The following is an 18,158-nucleotide window of genomic DNA, read 5'->3' as shown; positions in this document are numbered from 1 at the left end:
CTAAAACCCACTGATCGGATGTGATCGAGGCCTAGTTGGTGTAAAATGGCCTGAGTCAGTGCCCAAAGATTTGAGTGTTGTCTGCCCACACTGGTGTTATGGGGAGGTTGTGCAGACCCTTGACCAATACTCCAAAATTGCAGTTTGTTTGGTGGTGGTTCAGACACTGAGTTCTGGGGTGGAATGTATTATTCAAAACAAAATAAGGGCAATTGTAAGAGGAACTAAGGACAAAGCTAGCACAAACTAATAGGTTAAACTTAGAGTTTAAGTGATGTGTAAAAAGTATAGTAAGACTTGACAAGTTACAAAAAATACTATCATCTTTGAAGCACCCCTTCTGTGTAAGGTGAATCTGCTTCTGGAAGGAGGGTACGTATGTCTCCTTTTTGTACTGTACCGCTTTGTCTCTAGAGTCTAGACAATACATTTGGCTACGTTTGGTTATTTAGTCTCAAACATTTTTAAAAAAATGAACCACAAGTACAGTCAAACAATATAACCTAAATAGACAAGAAAAATGCACAGGAAGGGAAACAGAAGTATCGAGATGTGGAGTGATTTGCCCAAGGTCACACAGTAGGTCAATAGCCATGCTAGGAATAGATCTCAGGTCTCCTGGCTCCCACTCCAGTAACTTTATCCACTAGAGCACATTCTACATCAGATGAATTCTAAATATTTTAACACTCTTGAAAGACCTGCACCAATGGCCAACTAGGTCAACAAGTTTATGGAACTTAAGGACACTGAATATAGCCCTATGATAGCAACAATGAGTAACAATTACTATTGAAAGAGCCAAACCAGGAGTGTGTGTTATGCAATATATGCAATGATTTTTAGTGGCACTCTGCTGCCAGCCGGGGTCCCTGCCTGCCTGGATGAACGGAACCCCTGCTGCCGGCCCCTGTAAATGTAATATTTGTTACTGGCATGCGAAACCTTAAATTAATGAAGACTTGGCACACCACTTCTCAAAAGGTTGCCGACCCCTGCAATATATGAACAACCAAAATGTAAGCTTTAAAAATTACACAAAATTATAATTGAACATTTGTTTTTACAATATGTAGGCTATTAATGTGTTGACATTATTAAAATGAAATTGCAACTACAATTGCTTTTACTTCTGGTGCAAGAGGATGAGTTTTTGGGGCCTTACTCTTAAAGAGAAAATCCTTCCAATGTATTAACATGACAAAACAAAAATCCAGTCTGAGAATCATCATATTGTAGGCACTATCAAAAAATAATGAAATATTTCTCTGCATACATTCATCTACATACAATTTTAATGACAATGCAGGATACACACATTAGTAACAGTAAGATAATTTAACTATGCCATGAAGATGTGTTAATCACAAATAGCTATTTCCTTACACTAGCAATTTCTCCCAGCTGGTCCCCCTGTCGGCTAGTCCTATAAACTCAGTCGTGAAAATATAAAGAAAGTTAAGGTGTTTCTGACTTGTGTATCACCAACAATAAAGATCCTGCAATCAAAATTTAGTTAACATCTCTGATGAGGCATGAGCCAGAGTAAAATCCAGTTCACTCTTAGACACCCGTATTGAGTCTGAAGCTCTAATGAGGAGTTCTCAGAGGGAACAGTTTATATAAAAATGCCACCTTTTTACCCAGCTAGTCACAGTTCAGTATATGAAGAGCTGTACCATTCTAATATAATCTCCTCCAAAAGATTAATTAGGGTTTCTGATATATTCCAAAATTTCTGAATATGTTACAAAAAATGTAAAAATGAAGAAGCAGGTTACTGTGAGCAGGTCGACTCTCTCCTACATATGACATAAAATATTACCTACCTGTTGCAAATGCAGTAATAGGTGGAAGGGCCATTGTATCATACTGAAGACCTTTCCTTTTTGATTTCTTTTTGTTTATAGAACCTTTAAAATACCAGAAAAATGTCAGCAACTCTCAGTCAGTTAAAAATATATGCAGCCACAAACTTTCCTTAAGGTATAGACAATCTACTAAATGTAAAGTTCACAGTAAAACTATAGAATACATTAATCTTTTGTTTAAAAAAACATTTCTAAAATGTATAAATTGAAACTTTTAGCATTAAAGTCATAATAGACAAAAAACTCATAGCACTGCTTATAAAGTTGCCCAGCACTTCCTACTATAAAGGCTTTGTTTTCAATTGCTTAAATTCTGCCACACTAACTGCTCAGGGTATGATTTTTCATACTGAACGCCTACCTCTGGTGGAACAGTTTGGGAAAGTTTCAGCACAAACCATTCAGCCATTTCTGAGATTGAGATTAGGGGGAAAAATTGTTTTGCCCATGTTAAAAAATTCCTCCAATCATTTTGCTGAGAAGCTCCAGTTCCTCCATGCTTTGGAGTCAGGACTTGAAATTTAGCATGCAGGGGGGCTGTTGCACTGGTGTCAAGGACACAATCCCATGCTCTGGATGTCCTTAGACCTCTGGTTGCTAGAAGCTGGGACTGGATGACAGCGGATGGATCACTCAAGAAATTGCCCTGTTCTGTTCATTCTCACTGGAACATCTGGCACCAGCCACTGTTGGAAGACAGGATACCGGGCAAGATGGACCACTGGCCATACTGAGTCAGACCATTCTTGTGTTTGGGATATGCCTTTTGCTGTTCCTGGTAAAAATCTCATATTTGGCCAAGTAATAAGCCTTTGAAAAAAACAAAAAACAATTCACACATGCTCAGTGGCAACTTCTAAGAGTTTGGCACGCTCCAGCCCATGGCAAAAGGGCTGAATCAGGACTTTCCCTCCAATTGCTCCTTTCAGCAGCCAGAAGCTGCTGTGGCAGCAGGTACTGGAACCAAGAGCAGAGAGCTTCTATCCTGTGCTCTTGATGATCTCCCTGCTGGAGCCCACAAACAGCATGAAGTAGCAGTCCAACTCCACTGCAGAGGGAACAAGAGCTGGACTAGGGGTGAGGACAGATGAAGTATACTAGGACAAGGAGCTGGCAGCAGGGAAGAGGAGAGAAAGCGAAAGCAACTGGAACTGGGCGCCATGGAGAGCGGTGTGGGGTCAGGCTTCCTGGGGGACCGGGGACAAAAGGCTCTCTACTACTGCATTCTCCACTCCAGAACCTGGAGTTGAATGCAAGAGTCACAAGCCTCAATATTCCTCTCTGTCAGCAAGTCTCTGAAACCCACTGGCAAAGTGTGTGCCAAACCCCTTAGTAATGGTAGGCCAGCCAATATACTCAATTACCCCATTCACTCAGGTGGCAGAGATCTGTGCTGTTGATCTAAAGGTCCAAATCCTGGTGTTGAACCACGTAGGGATCAGTATGATTTCATGTGTTAGCATTTTTACTTTTTTTCTAATTTGCTTTTTAAAAAGCCAGAAGACAACATGCAAAAAAACCTACATTAAAACAATACGAAAGGTTGCAGAGTCAAGCACTGGAAAGTTAGGAAATAATTCAACACCTGTGTGCATATGCATTAGAATACAGTCTTTAATGACATGATCACATACTATTGTCATTCATTGTACCAGATGGATAGTGCTCTGGCAATGAATCAGGTTTGTGTAGTGAATGAAGATGTGTTCTTCAGCACTCCTGTACTCTTTGTTGCAGTGGCTGTAGTTGGAAGGTGTGCAGTAAAGGAGGCAGGAAACTTCAGGAAAAGAAAGGACAGTCTCATAATTAAGGCAGTTGAATGCTTCCCTGGAAAAACTGATTCTATCCCTGCCTCTGTCACAGAGTCTGTATCATACTGGACAAGCCTCAAATCAAACTTTTCACAAGCGGTCACTGTGTGTTCCTCACGTGTTCCTGGGAGTCTGACTTGAGACCCTGGAGCTCAACACACACAGCTGTAACTGAAGTCAATGGGAACTGAGCTTTAAATATATATGTGCTGAAATATCACGCCTAGGAATCTCAAAATTAGTGGATGTTTTCGATCTCACTATCTGTAAGGGAATGTCACCCCCCCCTAACCTCCCAGGGGAGCTATGAAAATTGATTCAGGTTTGTGAAACACTCAGATACTATAGGGATGAACACCACAGAAAAGTCTATGAGGAAATTAACACTTCTGTCTTCAGAGCAGGGTTTGAATAGTTTGCAGCAAATAAGGCCGAAGGCCACAAATTCAATGAGGAGGAAACAAAATATGGAATAGACGCTCATCCAGTAAACACCATCCATTCTGTGCATTTAATGAGGCAGAGGGACTGTAGAGAAATATAGCATGCGATCGTGTATCATAATACATATATGAAAGGGGACCAAACAAATATTACACAGGCAAGCTTAACTCTGGCATTTCTTAACTTTTGAGTGCTTGACTCTGCAACTAACTTTTTTTAAAATGCCGTTTCTGTGTGATAGGTATTTTACATCTTTTCAGAAATGTTATATACTATTTTTATATTGAGTAGGAAATACAATCTAGTCATTAACACAAAAGAGTTGGAGTCAAGAAATCTGAATTTCCTGTGAGAGTTTAGCAAAGTCTTAATCTTCGAACTTCAGTTCCTCTTAGGTAAAATTTGGATACTACTTCACGTTTCTCAGGATGTTCTAAGGCTTAGCTTATTAATGTAGTTAGATATCACAAGTATTACAAATTCCCCAGAAAACAAATTTATGACATCACCAGATGACCACTTTTACAATTATTTTTATCTATGCACATTTGTAACCCCATTATATAATTTCAATTAGTAGAAAAGCAAGTTCCTCAGATGCAGCAGAAGTTACTTTCAAGATTATTTTTGTTAAGACGCTAAATAAGGAACATAACATACTCCCAAAATGTAGTCTCACCGGGGAGGGGGGGGGGGGGAATGCTTGAAAGCCACTCAACCAGCTGCGAGGTGCTGTTGGAAAGTGAGAAGAGGAAGTGGACAGCCAGATTTAAGAGATACAGTCTAAAGGGCGAGGGGAAGACAGAAAGTTTAATATTAAATATGTAAAAAAAATAAATAGAAAAAATGCCTACTATTCTATACTCCACTAATACAAAATAATTCATATTAAAAAACTGGGAATTATTTCCCATAGTAGAATGATATAGTTCTAAAGAGTCAGTCTTTAGCAAATTAATTCTAATTAATTTAAAGTGTTTAACTATACTACCACACAAAGACACTTCAGTCACATGTGCTGTATGTAAAATGTGCTCTGAAGCTCACCGTGCCCTACAGGATATGCTTTGGTACTTGTACAAATAGGAAAAACAAAGTCATGTCATGACAAAGTCATGTCATTTTAATACTATATTATGTACAAATATCATTTGTCATTGTACTACTTACCGCGTCCTAAACTTTTATTGAACCTTTCATGCACTGTGGAAAAAGACTGCAAGGTTCCATCCTGACCTGATGGAATATTAAGAAAAAGAAAACTAAATACCTATCCATAACAATTTCAGCTTATGCCCAAGTCACAAAAATCAAAAGCAGACATTTGAACAATGATAAACCAGAATGCCACAGGAATAGTCAAGCAGTTTATGTCCAAATCTTGATATACAATAAACCCAGACAAAACCAAAACAACCTGGAGTTAGAGTTAAAAACACAAATTTACGTGTACAAAAACCAAAAAACCCCATAAGTTTACAGTTATCCCAAAACAAGTGTTGCAAACCCAGGAAATAAGTAAAAGCCAACGTTTAAAGAAACCAAAATAGGCTAAGGCATCAAAACACAGTTAAGGTACACAAATCAACCAAACCAACTCTGCCAGCTGCAGGGGGAAAAGATAAAAAGAAGGAGCAGAGATGAACGAAAGCAAGGCTGCATGGGGTGGGGACCAGACAAGGCAGGGGATGGGCATTACAGGAGACGGTTCTTTTGGGAGCACTGGAGCTGCTGGGGCAATCTTGGGCCACCCCACTCCCAGCAGCAGCAGAGTTTGGGTGTGGGAGGGGGCAGAGGGGTGGGGCACAGGACGGAGTGAGGCGGGCTCTGGGTGGTGCTTACCTGGGGGGCTCCCCAGAAGCAGTGACATTCCCCTCGCTCAGCTGCTAGGTGGAGGCATGGCCAGGCAGCTCTGCACAATGTCTCTGCTTCGCAGCTCCTATTCGCCAGGAACTGCAGACAATGGTAGCTGCGGGGGATGTTGCCGCTTCCGGGGAGCACCTCCAGGTAAGTATCGCCTAAAACCCGCCTCACGCTGTCCCGTGCCTCCGCTCAGAGCGCTGGCTTCGCAACTCCCATTTGCCGGGAATCATGACCAACGGGAGCGGTGCCTGCAGCTCAGCAAGGGGGATGTCGCTGCTTCCAGGGAGCCATGGAGGAGGGGCCAGGTGCCCTGCCGCCTCCCCCCACCCCCGGTCCCGCCTGCCCAGCACCGATGGGGATCCCGGGCCATGTGCCGTCCCCACCCAAGTTTTAGTCAGGGGTATAAAGTAAAAGTCATGGACAGGTCACAGGCTGTTAAGTTTTGTTTAATGCCCAACAGCCCATGACCTGTCCATGACTTTTACTAAAAATACCTGTGACTAAAACGTAGCCTTAACTATAATAAACGAACTACAAAAAGAGCTAAGGGGACACAGCTGAGCTAAAATTCAACATGGACAACTACAAAGGCTCAGTCTCAGGCTGAGGTGATTGAGAAGGAACTGAGGGCGGTTTGCCCATGCAGTGCTATGTAACAATGGCACAAAACACAAGGCTCGGTGGGGCGGCAGGGGCAGGGAAATCAGTGTCTCTCTTGATGTTGAGAGCGTGTCTGTTCTGTATAAAAAAAAAAAAACAGTACTTGTTGTGGCACCTTAGAGAGACTAACATTTATTCAGCAGCTTGAGTGAGCTAAAGCTCACTTCTTTTCCCCAGCCAGAAAGCACTATGTACAAACCCAAGGACTTTAAGGTGGCTCTAGAGTCCTTAAGCCATGGAACACTCTGTCCGCCTGGTCTGAGAACAGAGAAGTATCCTCAAATGGCAAGTCCTGAATAATATTCTGGACTTCATAGGGGAGATCAGAAGACTAACCAGGAGAATTTTTACTTAGCAACCGCAAAATCCGTGGTCCTAGCTACTGAGTCTGCAGTGATGTTCTTGCGACTAGTTTGCCCTCATTGACCAGAGAAAAGAACTCCTGCCTAGCCATCTCCAGAAGTAGGTTGCCAAACTTCTACACGGAGCCCCATAAATTAAAACTGTACCACCCCAGCAGAGCCTGTTGGTTAGCAATACACAGCTGCAAACCCTCCATGGAATAAATCTTTCTGCCAAATAAGTCCACTCTCTTTGTGTCCTTTGATTTAGGGGCAGCAGTCTGATGTCCTTGTCACTCACTCTCATTAGCTGCCATGACTAATGACCCCAGAGGTGGGTGGGTATAAAGGTACTCGAAACATTGGGTGCACACATAGTATCTTCTCTTTGACCTCTTTGGAGGGACTGAGAGTTGATAATATGTCAATCAAGTTATATGAGGACTCCCTGACCTGCATGGCCAAGTCTGCAGCCACTCTCTTTCACAACTCCTCAAACTTTAAATCCATCCAGAGAAACCACATCATCTGGATAGGACAAAGAGAAAGCCAAGAGTGAGGAGACTGAAGCTCTCCTACATCTTCCTGATGTTTGGTTCTGATCCTGGAACCGGATCCTGCAGACAGAGCAGACCAGTGCGCAGGCTGTCCCCAGATGATGCGCAGCCCTGTCCCCAGGGCACTGAATAGGCATAGTGAGGGGGGAGATCTGGAAACTGGGGAAACCTCAAAGCGTCCCAAAATGGCTACTGGTACAAGGCTAGACCCCAGTGACCTAGCCACATTTTCCTGGCAACTCCCATTGTGAGGTCTCAATGGTAGGCAGGGAGAGAGGATCCCCGAGGGGACTGATAGGAAATTTGCTCAAGCACCTCCAGTGTAGTTGGCTCTGAGGCGGTATCTTCTTATGGTGACAATGAAGCTGACGGTGCAGCTTCTGGCACCGGGCACAATGGTGCCCTTTGCAGCACTGAAACCAACTGTGCTGACTAGAGCACTGATTTGGGAGAGGAGTGCTTAGGTTTCAGATGCACTCAATTCAACATGTTCTCACCCCTCTTACCAGACTTTAAGGGTAGAGATCTTCCCCTGCTCTGTGCCTCTTTGGAAGTCTTATATTTCTTTCTTAGCACAGGCAAGAGATTCCAATAATGCTGGAGGTGCACTTCTCACTGAAGCTGCAGTACTCTGCACCAAGTCAGACTGGGCTGGCTTCGATGGAGGCCTGACTGCCAACTCCAACAGCAGGAATTTCACTTTAGCCTCCCTATGCTTTTTCATTCTAGGCTTGAACTCCCTGCAAATCTGGCACCAGTCTTTTAACTCTGCTTTAGTCAGGAACCTCAGGCAACTATAGTGAGAGTTGCTCACTAGGACAGGCCTTGAGCAAGAAGCACAGTGCTTGAAGCCCAGTGACTAGGGCATACCTTGGTGCCATCAGCAGAACCCTCAAACGGTGGGTGGAGAGGAAAACCGGGGTTTTTTTAAACATCAAAATCCTACAGCTATACTTACTACCAGACTACCTCTATTATATACATTATACACAAAGCTAAGAACTATTCTGGTAACGAACAAGGGTTCTGATGACTGTCACGGGTGATCAGAAGGAACCAAGTAGGCCTAGGAGCTGCTCTGCCCTTTACACAATGGTGCATGGCAGCAGAGGGAGCACAAGCCACCCAACAGGTACAGCTGAAAGAAAGTTTGCAAACAACCAAGCGCTAGGTGCAGATACCAAGCGAGGAATTCACATGTGCAATCACCCAAAGAATTACTCAGTACGCTTAATGTACCTAAATGATTAAATACAGTAATTTGCTATGCACTGTCAAAATGAATTTAAAGACATTGCTAGTCATATCTCTTTTATCACTAGCCAATAAGCTGAAAAGTGTATTTAAACAACAGAGCAGCACAAAATGGGTACATTTGAGAAGTTCAGAGAATTTCTACCTGCACTAAGAATTTGTTGTCCATTTTGCCCATGGTATCTGATTTTTGTTGGAGGAGCACTATGTCCCATACGGCACCTCAACAAACGGCCACTACCTCCAGGGCCATCAAAGATCCATATCTGCTCGAGAAATGCAAAGAAATGGAACATCAGTAAACATAACACTAACTCCTATTGAAAAAATAGATTGGAATAACGTAGTTAGAAACAACAACCTGTCATGTTCAGTAACTTTGATTTTACTGTACATGCTGATGCAACTGAAAAGAGCTACCTCAGTCTACACAAGTATTCATACTTTGGAGGACCACTGGAAAAAAAATAAATTTACCACAATGGTAGTAGCAAGAAAAAAGCTTACCTTTATAGCATTATCAGCACCATTAGTAACAAGAAGTGGCTCTCCCTGGACAAATGACATACCAGCTATTGCTGTGGAATGGGCATTTCGCATTTGACTAATTAGTTTCTTCTCTTCCAAATCCCACAGTGCAATGTGTCCAATAGGACTTCCAGCTGCCATGACTGGATGACCATCTGATCACAAAATGAAAGGAGAGAAGGGAGGGATTTTTTTTTTTTATTACTATACATTCCTTATAGCTTTCAATCAATCATTTTAACTTTTCAAAATTCATGTAAGCAAATCTCTCTCACAAAGGATTACCATCAGAGGAAAAAATTCATTCCTAAATAGAACATAAAATTAAAGCAATCATTTATCATAGTGATCTAATTTTTTAATAGAGAGAATGGAGCAGCACCATCAGCAACAGGACCAGAGGATATGCAATATCAGATCAGACCAGGTATATCTAGTTTAGTATCAAGGTCTGACAATGGCCAATTCCAGATGCTTCAGAGGAAGATTCACGAAACCCCACAATGGATATTTAACTGGCTATCTTTAGATTTCAGAGTTAGATGAATGACAGGAATGGGTGCTGCTCACACATCTTAGAGCACAATTCTGCAGCAAGAGCCAAATCTGCTGTACAGCAGAATACTCTGACCCCTACCACTAGGCCGATCTGTTTTGAGTGAATGTTATTTCCCATTTATGAAATAGCAAAATGTTGCTATTTCATAAATATACAGATTTTAAACATTCCCCTGCAAGATTTGCAATTTTTCCCAACTATATAAGAAAATATCACAAGTTTATTACTATCAGCTGTTGTAAACTTTAAAAAAACCCAAGACACAAAACCCCAAGTTTTGTGCCTACAATACATTAAAAATACGTTTAATTTTTCTACTTTTCAATTAATATTATTGTTTTAATTTGATCTGCATATATGACTAATCAAACTGCTAGAATTTACCTGTACGGAAAGATATTGCTGTGATGGGACCCCAGTCTTGCTGAAATTTCATCAGTGTTTCATCAAACTTAATGTTGTGCACAATGATATGACCAGACACAAGACCTATTGCAACTACATCTACTGCTGGTGCCTGTAAAAGACAGTTAAATGATGAGAGAGAAATTAAATAGATTCCTCTCCATCCGTCTATTTTTCCTATTAAAAAATAAGTTCTGCTAAATGCATTAATATATTCTTTAACTACATGACATATTATTACAACATCACTGCTTCATTCAGTGAACTGGCTGAATTTGCAAAGCAGATGAGATTTCTTCTTAGCAAATTAGGCAGGGATTCTGCTCCATTCTAGCCAAAAACTTATGTTTGAAATTACACAACATAAATTAAGAATAAAACTACTGAGTCACTGAATTTGACCCAATTTCAGTATAACTCTGAGCAATTCAGCCTTCAGTGCACAGGAGCAACAATGTGCAGTGAAGTAGGAGGAAGTCTATGGATGTGCAACCAATGGGATGGAATGCATTAGTTTAGCATAAAAATAATTTAAGCAATTAAAAACTTTCCTATAAAAATATTTTTGGTAGATAACTAATGGATAAATGTTTCCCTTTAAATATGTTCAAATAAGTCTAGTAAATTTCACATCTGTTCCTCATTCACTGTCCAACTTGTGCACTATGTAAGGGAGGCAGTCTTACACAATGTGTGTGTTTGTAACACGTAACTACAATCTGTACAGTATAAAATATGCACATGGATCTCATTTCCTGACTTGAGTGCTTAATTTTGCAAACTTAGTTTCGGTATGGAATATGCTATATCAAGTTCTGTAGGTAGGACTACTTCATGGTCCATAAGCTTTTTCTATACCAGTACATTACAGGTATAGCAAGTTAACACCTGATATGTATGACATTCAAGTAAATTTAGGTCTAAAATAAATGAGTTAACCTTATAGTCAGGTACTTAATAAATCTTGCACTTCGTTTCCTACCACATAGTATCAATTCACTTATTTTAATCTATAATTGAGCATTTGACCATTCTAAAGCATCAAAGAGATTGAACATGTTGCACTAATAATATATTTATATGAAATTAAAATTGTTTGCAGAAGCTTGAGCAGCTGATGTTATAAGATACCTTCTGGTATCATACTTTTAGTTTGTTTTTATTTTGTTTGTAATAGCCCCCTGGTTTTTTTTCTTTTTGGAGCTGTTCTTTTCATTTTGGCAAAAGTTTGATCCCCCTGCCCCGATTTAAAAAAAAATAAAAAATAAAAAAAAATTCAGAAGCAAGAAATTGGCAACATAATTAAGCTGACCTACAGTACACCAATACCCTAAAAACTTAAGTCACCTAAGTAGTCCTTACTCAGTGGAGTAACCAGAATGAAGTTACAAAAGCTATGCGAGTTAGTAAGGGTTTACAGGACTTGTCCCTTAGATTGTATGCTTCTCCGAGCAGGGATATTATCTATACTCTCTGTACGCAATATGCGCCTATAGCACTGTACAAGAATGTTAAACAACACTGACTGCTGTTCCATATTTACCTTTTATAAACCAATGAACTATCAAAACTACTAACCTGTTCGAGGGTTGTCACACCCCCTAAGCCCCATCCTGGAAATGAGTATAAAAGTTTGCTGTGAAAAGAAAGTGTTTCAAAAGTTACATTTAGAAAAAGTCTACGTCAAAACGAATGTCTAGCAAGTACATCTAGAAAGAAGTATGACAGGGAATGAAGGCTAGCAGCATACATTTAAAAAAAATCTATGGAATTTAAAAATTAGAGTAATATGATCATTTATATGGAAAAGTTGAAAACTATATTGGTGCATTCTGTCTTCAGGATGAGACTATTTTCAGGCAGAGCAGTGGTAAAACTGAGTACAAAGGAAATTTGTACACAAGGCTCTGACTATAGAATGCTTGAAGCATGAGAGGTGCATGATGTAACATTAGGGACTAAACTACATGACTGAGGATATGTACTTTCACTGTAAGCACCAATAAAAATATTTTGGTAAACATAGCCAAACTTAATTTTATTAGTTATCAAATAATGAAACTAAATGTTTAGTTTTGCATGCTATAAAAAAAACCTTCAATTTTTTTAAAATTTGGGTTACAAGGCAGATTCACTTAAATCAAATTTAGAGCTCAATCTTGCACCCACTAACTGGTGCAGATTACCACAAATGCTCCCACTGATGCCATGGGGTTATCTAAATCAGTAAGCACTGAACTAGGCACCTGGCTCAAGATCAGACCTTTAAAACATAATCGAGGATTATGTTTACACACCAGTGTGAGATGCTGAAACAAGCCCAAGCAATGCATTCATTTCAATTTGCAATCACCTACTCTATCTTTTTAAACAAAGGAATTTAAGAAAAAAAATTCTATTTTAATCCTATTTTAGTAGTTTTTGTACAGCACTGATAGCACCATATAGCTACCTTGAATAAAAATAAAATAGCAATGATATTATTGAAAATGTGTAATTGCTATTAGACTGAAACCTTGAACCACATGACAAGTGTAAATTCTCATGAATTGTAGTCATATACATTTTCACATTTACAAGTGTGTGTTCATCCATAATGAGGTCTCCCACTCTAGAGTTGGAAATAGCCAGCTCATTGAAAGATAGAGTACCAACACTTAAGTCAAACTTATTAATAGTAACTCAGCTACAGGCCATTGCGCCAAAACCAAACTATATTAAAATAAAACTTAACTAAATCCAGATTTTTAAAGTATATTTTTTAAAATACATATAAACACAAAATTAAAAAGAACAAACTCATTAAAACTATATATAATTGAAGGGTTAAAATCCATGTGCATTTTATATAACAACCTGATATATGGACTGTGCCAGCTCTTTTCCAGACCCAAAGTCCAGAGTTTGGTCAAGAGACCAGAGGCCTAGCAAATAGTGATCAGCTAAGACAAAGCAGAACAAACAAGATAACATTGCCTTTGCCAAGATATGCTTGGTCAGCAGAAATGCCAGATGTTGAAGCAATAACTGAAAAATTATGTTTCAAATTGAAAAAAGAATCCCTGTTCCTACTGTGTTAGTTTCTTCTGTAGGGAGACATTCTTCCAACAGATCCAACTTTGAGTTTATGAAAGGTTGGCACATGTCAGTATAAGATATGGCATCCTCCCACCTCCCTTTCCCAGGGACCAATGCCTGCCTTAAAACACAAAAGGAGACAATCTTTATTGCCATATAGTCTCACTGTTTCTTTAACGCCTAGGAATGTACCTGTTGGACAATCAAAGGAGTTGCTTCATTCCTATGGACCCCAAATCAGAATTCAATATATATATATTTTATACTAATAACATTTTATCAAAGTATTAATTAAATGTTAACGTGCTAACTTGAGATCCTGGGCGGAGACATTATGTAACCTGTTAACCATTGGCTAATGTGCTATCTTGTCTTGCTGCAAAACCTATCCAGGGAAGTGGAACTGCCTACCCTGTCACTTTCCCCTGCTCAGGGAAAAATCTATATAGTCTATTGTAATCAATTGATTGACAGGGTCTCTGAGCCTAATAAGCAAGGTGACACTCCACCAGCACTGTGCGTAATAAACTCCTATACTTGATCTCTACATGGTTTGGATTTATGTTCCTTCAATAAATCACTGACTAACACTTATTTGGCCTGCACAGTCTTTAAAGAATTTAAGTTATTTTTAAAAATAATTAAGTTCCTAGCTCTGGCTGTGAATTTATTCTAAACATGTCCCAATGCAGTGGCAAGTCTGCAAGCAAATACAGATATTGTTTCAGTCTAAGGGTCAAATGCCGCTTCCCCTCACACAGAAATGGAAGGCCCTAAAATACAGCAGAGCTTCCATTCTGCAAAGATGAGAGGAAGGAGGGAAGAAAACATAGTAGTCTGTACAAGAGGATTCTGCACAGTGGAGTTTTGTGGTTTGGCAGAAAAAGTGCAGATGAACAGCCTGGAGATTCGCCACCATATGAATTCAAACACCTAATCAGCCCACCACGCAAGAGAGATACAGGCCTACCAGCTACTACAAAAGCCATGAGTCGTAATTATGGCCTTTTGTATTAATGTGATTACTGAAAGTCAATGGGACTTGGCGTCCTCAGTGCAGAAGTCATTTTTGAAAACTGCATTTTGGAGAACTGGAATGTACAACTCCCTTCATCCCAACAACTTCTACAATGCAGTTAAGCGTTTTCAATTTCGGATGCCTGTACTGGCAAATTGAGGCAATGTAAAAAAAGTTGAATCAACAACCAGGCAGGGCCTCCAATCAGCAAGTCTCTTCCCTATCTTGAATTACTGTAGTGGAGCATAAGGAGGCATAATCTGAGTAGTGATCTCAGTCCCAAATCCTGCAGCAGCTGAACAGGTACAAAACCTTGCTCCCCACACTCAGCTAGGCATATCTCCCTCCTCCTCATGGGCCCACTCAGTGGCTGGACAACAATTTTAAGGGGGAAGGAGTTCTACAACTTCATCAGGCAGACAACTAGCTAAAATGCTGAGTGGGGTCGGGGTTGGGAAATGAAAGCAAGGAAGATTACTGAAGAAACCTGCACAATCCCTGTTACTTCACAGCAAAAAAATCCTGGCTTAAAAAATAGCATTTTCAGTCACATGAGAGAGTCAACTGTATTGCCCATATTTCTGAAAACAACATTGAGGGGCTCTTCTGCTGAAGGAGTTAGAAAAAAAATAGACCTGCATTAAGAGATCATTTTATTTAGAAAATGTTAAAACTCTGAGTATAATTCCACCTAGAGAGTGAAAAGTGCTTAAAGAATAAAGAATCTTACTTGGATTTTACATTCCATAACTGCAGGCTTCCTTGTTCACTGCCAAGGAGAATTTTATTTAAGTAAGTACTTGGATGCATAATTGCAGAAACTGCAAAAATAGCCTTATCAAAATTCAGTTGTAGGTATTCTTCTGCAGACATAAGAAACTGCGTTAGTCATGCTGCCATTACAAACATTCCAAGTTAGCCATTCTTTGCAAATTTTTAAGAAATAATCATTTTATCTTTTACATGCACAAATGGGAAGAAGTCCTCACAACTGGGATTTCTTCCCTGAAAACATCAGAAACCTCATATGAGCCTGACCCATCTCATGGCAAGTTATGTAGCTTACTTTATATTGCCCCGCAGAACAGATTTATATCATAAGGATTCTTATTGTGCTTTCTGAGCAGAACATCTCACTTGATTAGTATGTCTTCTGTTTACATTATAACAGTCTTGTTAATACATGAACTCCACCTTAGAAGCGTAGTAGTTATTTTAAAAATTGTTAAACGCCACAGACCACCATAAGAGAACCTGTCAGGCTAATGAGTCATTGCCCGATATCAAAATCGGAGAATTCTTTGGAAAGAAAGAAATAAGCCACCGAAGTTTGATCCCACCTAATAGTGAGCCATCAAAACCTTATTTAAACTTGGCACAATTAGACTTTATGATTTTGACAGATAATATTTTAAAGCAATTTTTTTCTATTATTATCTATTTAAATTTTCAAAAAAAGTTAAAAGTTTTATAACTTAAACATGTCAAAATACACAAAGTAAATGCCTTAAATCAAAACTCTAAGAAGTTCTCAAGGAGGACTTTTCTTACTCTGCATATCTGTATGTTTTCAATCATCACTGATGGAAATATTTTTTCACTGGTTTGTGCACATATGGTGAAATCAACATTTATCGATAAAAATCAAATCCTGTCAAACCTATCCATTCAATAGCATGAAAGGCTACTGACAACTAAAAAAAACTCGGCACTTGATCTTTTTCTGCTGCCAAGAGAGCAAGCTATTTCCATGCCATACCAAGTATCATAGATAAAGGGACTGAAGAAATTTTAGGACTCCACATGACACCAAACTTCATTCACCAGAACTCTCATGAACAAAGGGAATGTAAGAGATACCAGTTATCCATAAGTAGACCTCTGCACCCATATGCCCCTCTCCAACCCTTTCTCCTCCCCAAGTCAACGGAGCTTTGAATGGGTGCAGGGCTCCATCAATGAAGCTCTCTGCAGGATCAGGAATTCAAACATTAATGCAACTACCATTTTATTTTGCCTTAAGAACATTAAGAACTCTGACATAAGCATTAAACAAATTGTCTTGCATTATCAAATGCTTACGACTTTTATCATATACTACAGTTTGGACACTTACAGAATGAGGAAATATGACTCACCTTCTGACTGTACATCCCAAACAATAAGAACATTATCAATATCCACAGAGATGACATGATCACCAAATGGCTGCAAAAGGCGAATTTCTCCTCTGTGACCATCATATATATGAACCACCTATGATTTCAAAGTACACATAACTTCAGTAAAACCTTTTCACATATTGTAATATTTTAGTATATTACTTGAACTATAGCAACTACCTGTAACAGAAACCCGTTAATACACAACTTTATACTATATTTTATCTAGTAAATATGCGCTTTTATTAAGCCTCATTTATGATAGCTTCCTTGGTACTGAGAAAGTGTGCTTGGCAAATCCTTTTTGTCATAGTTTTAATCGTATTTTAACTTTTGTGTCCTGAAGATTATTTCTTTATCAGAGTGCTGTCATTTTATAAGTATCACAGCCCAACCACAGTAGAATTTGTCCTTAAAGCTTTTTTATTTTAACTTATCCATTGTTGTTATTGCTGAGCATTGTGAGGCTATTGTCCCCAAAACTCATGAAATTAAATTACAGTTGATATGAATAAATGACTTAAGTAAGAAAACATATCAATATTGGCTTACTGTCTGGTTATTACACAATAAATAAGTTATATAAACCTCTTTGTTCCGGGCAAAAGCGTGGAGAAGATTGCCATATGAAGCAAAGACCAACATTCTGTCTGCTGCCAAACAAGTAATGTCTTGTAATAAAGCATTACCTATGAATAAAGAGGGGAATAAGTTTGACAATTTTCATAACAAAAATTAATGCCTTACAATGTACCAACACATTCATGGTTGCAAATTACCAACAAATTAAGGTACATCAGGAAGAGAAGATCATCAAATACTGTCTTTGGGCAACAAGTGGCTAAGTTATGAGAAATGTTTTCCTAGGAGCGAACGCAATGAGAAAATATGTAGGAAACACTGCGTGTTAGGGTATGAATTTTTTTTTTAAATGGAGATATACCTATCTCCTAGAACTGGAAGGGACCCCAAAGGGTCATTGAGTCCAGCCCCCTGCCTTTACTAGCAGGACCAAGTACTGATTTTGCCCCAGATCCCTAAGTGGCCCCCTCAAGGACTGAGCTCACAATCCTGGGTTTAGCAGGCCAATGCTCAAACCATTGAGCTATCCCTCATGTCTGCATTATACATGTCAGAAGCTAACCAAAAATAACATTTTCAAGACTACTACAGCCCAAGAACAGCCTTTTTAAGACAAACTGAATGCACCTTAAGACTGGAGCATACAATACAAGTGACACAAAAAAGTGTCAACTATTTTTGTATTTGTTATCAAGTCTTAAGAGAGCTATTAGCGCTGCCTACAGTTAAGGTTGCTTTACACATCCCATTATAAACCCCCCACTTTCACTGGCTAATACCTTTGCCAGCCTTAAATCATTTTGACTGAACTTCCCATGCTGAGCATCTGCGTCAGGTTAACTACTTAAAAATTTTAGCTAACACAGTTCAACTGTTTCCAAAAATGAGATTACTAGAACACACATTGTTTTGAATATATTAATCCCCTCCCCCAATGGTTTCATTTGGAAGCTCTAATGCCCCTATGCTTTGGAGCAGGGACTCAAAATCTGGAAGAGGGGGGTAGGGTTAGCAGATTCTGTCTC

At 39.4% G+C, this 18,158-nt stretch overlaps 1 protein-coding gene across 3 annotated transcripts in view; it reads right to left on the bottom strand.

Moving 5' to 3' along the window:
* The window catches only part of WDR36 (WD repeat domain 36), a 67,192-nt gene that overhangs the window by 28,225 nt on the left and 20,809 nt on the right, over window positions 1–18,158 (bottom strand). For all 3 annotated transcript variants that reach the window (XM_039545393.1, XM_039545394.1, XM_039545395.1), the window contains 9 exons: window positions 17,140–17,240; window positions 16,528–16,645; window positions 15,120–15,252; window positions 11,872–11,929; window positions 10,273–10,405; window positions 9,309–9,484; window positions 8,947–9,067; window positions 5,297–5,362; window positions 1,830–1,913 (listed from right to left, as the gene is read on the bottom strand). In XM_039545393.1, the coding sequence (XP_039401327.1) occupies window positions 1,830–1,913; window positions 5,297–5,362; window positions 8,947–9,067; window positions 9,309–9,484; window positions 10,273–10,405; window positions 11,872–11,929; window positions 15,120–15,252; window positions 16,528–16,645; window positions 17,140–17,240 (990 nt within the window). The remainder of the gene's footprint in view (window positions 1–1,829; window positions 1,914–5,296; window positions 5,363–8,946; window positions 9,068–9,308; window positions 9,485–10,272; window positions 10,406–11,871; window positions 11,930–15,119; window positions 15,253–16,527; window positions 16,646–17,139; window positions 17,241–18,158) is intronic.

This window comes from Mauremys reevesii, linkage group 6, assembly GCF_016161935.1.
Source record: "Mauremys reevesii isolate NIE-2019 linkage group 6, ASM1616193v1, whole genome shotgun sequence".
NCBI classification, from domain to species: Eukaryota; Metazoa; Chordata; order Testudines; family Geoemydidae; genus Mauremys; species Mauremys reevesii.
Note: the sequence above shows the minus strand (reverse complement) of the source record. Positions and strands in the feature narration are given on the sequence as shown.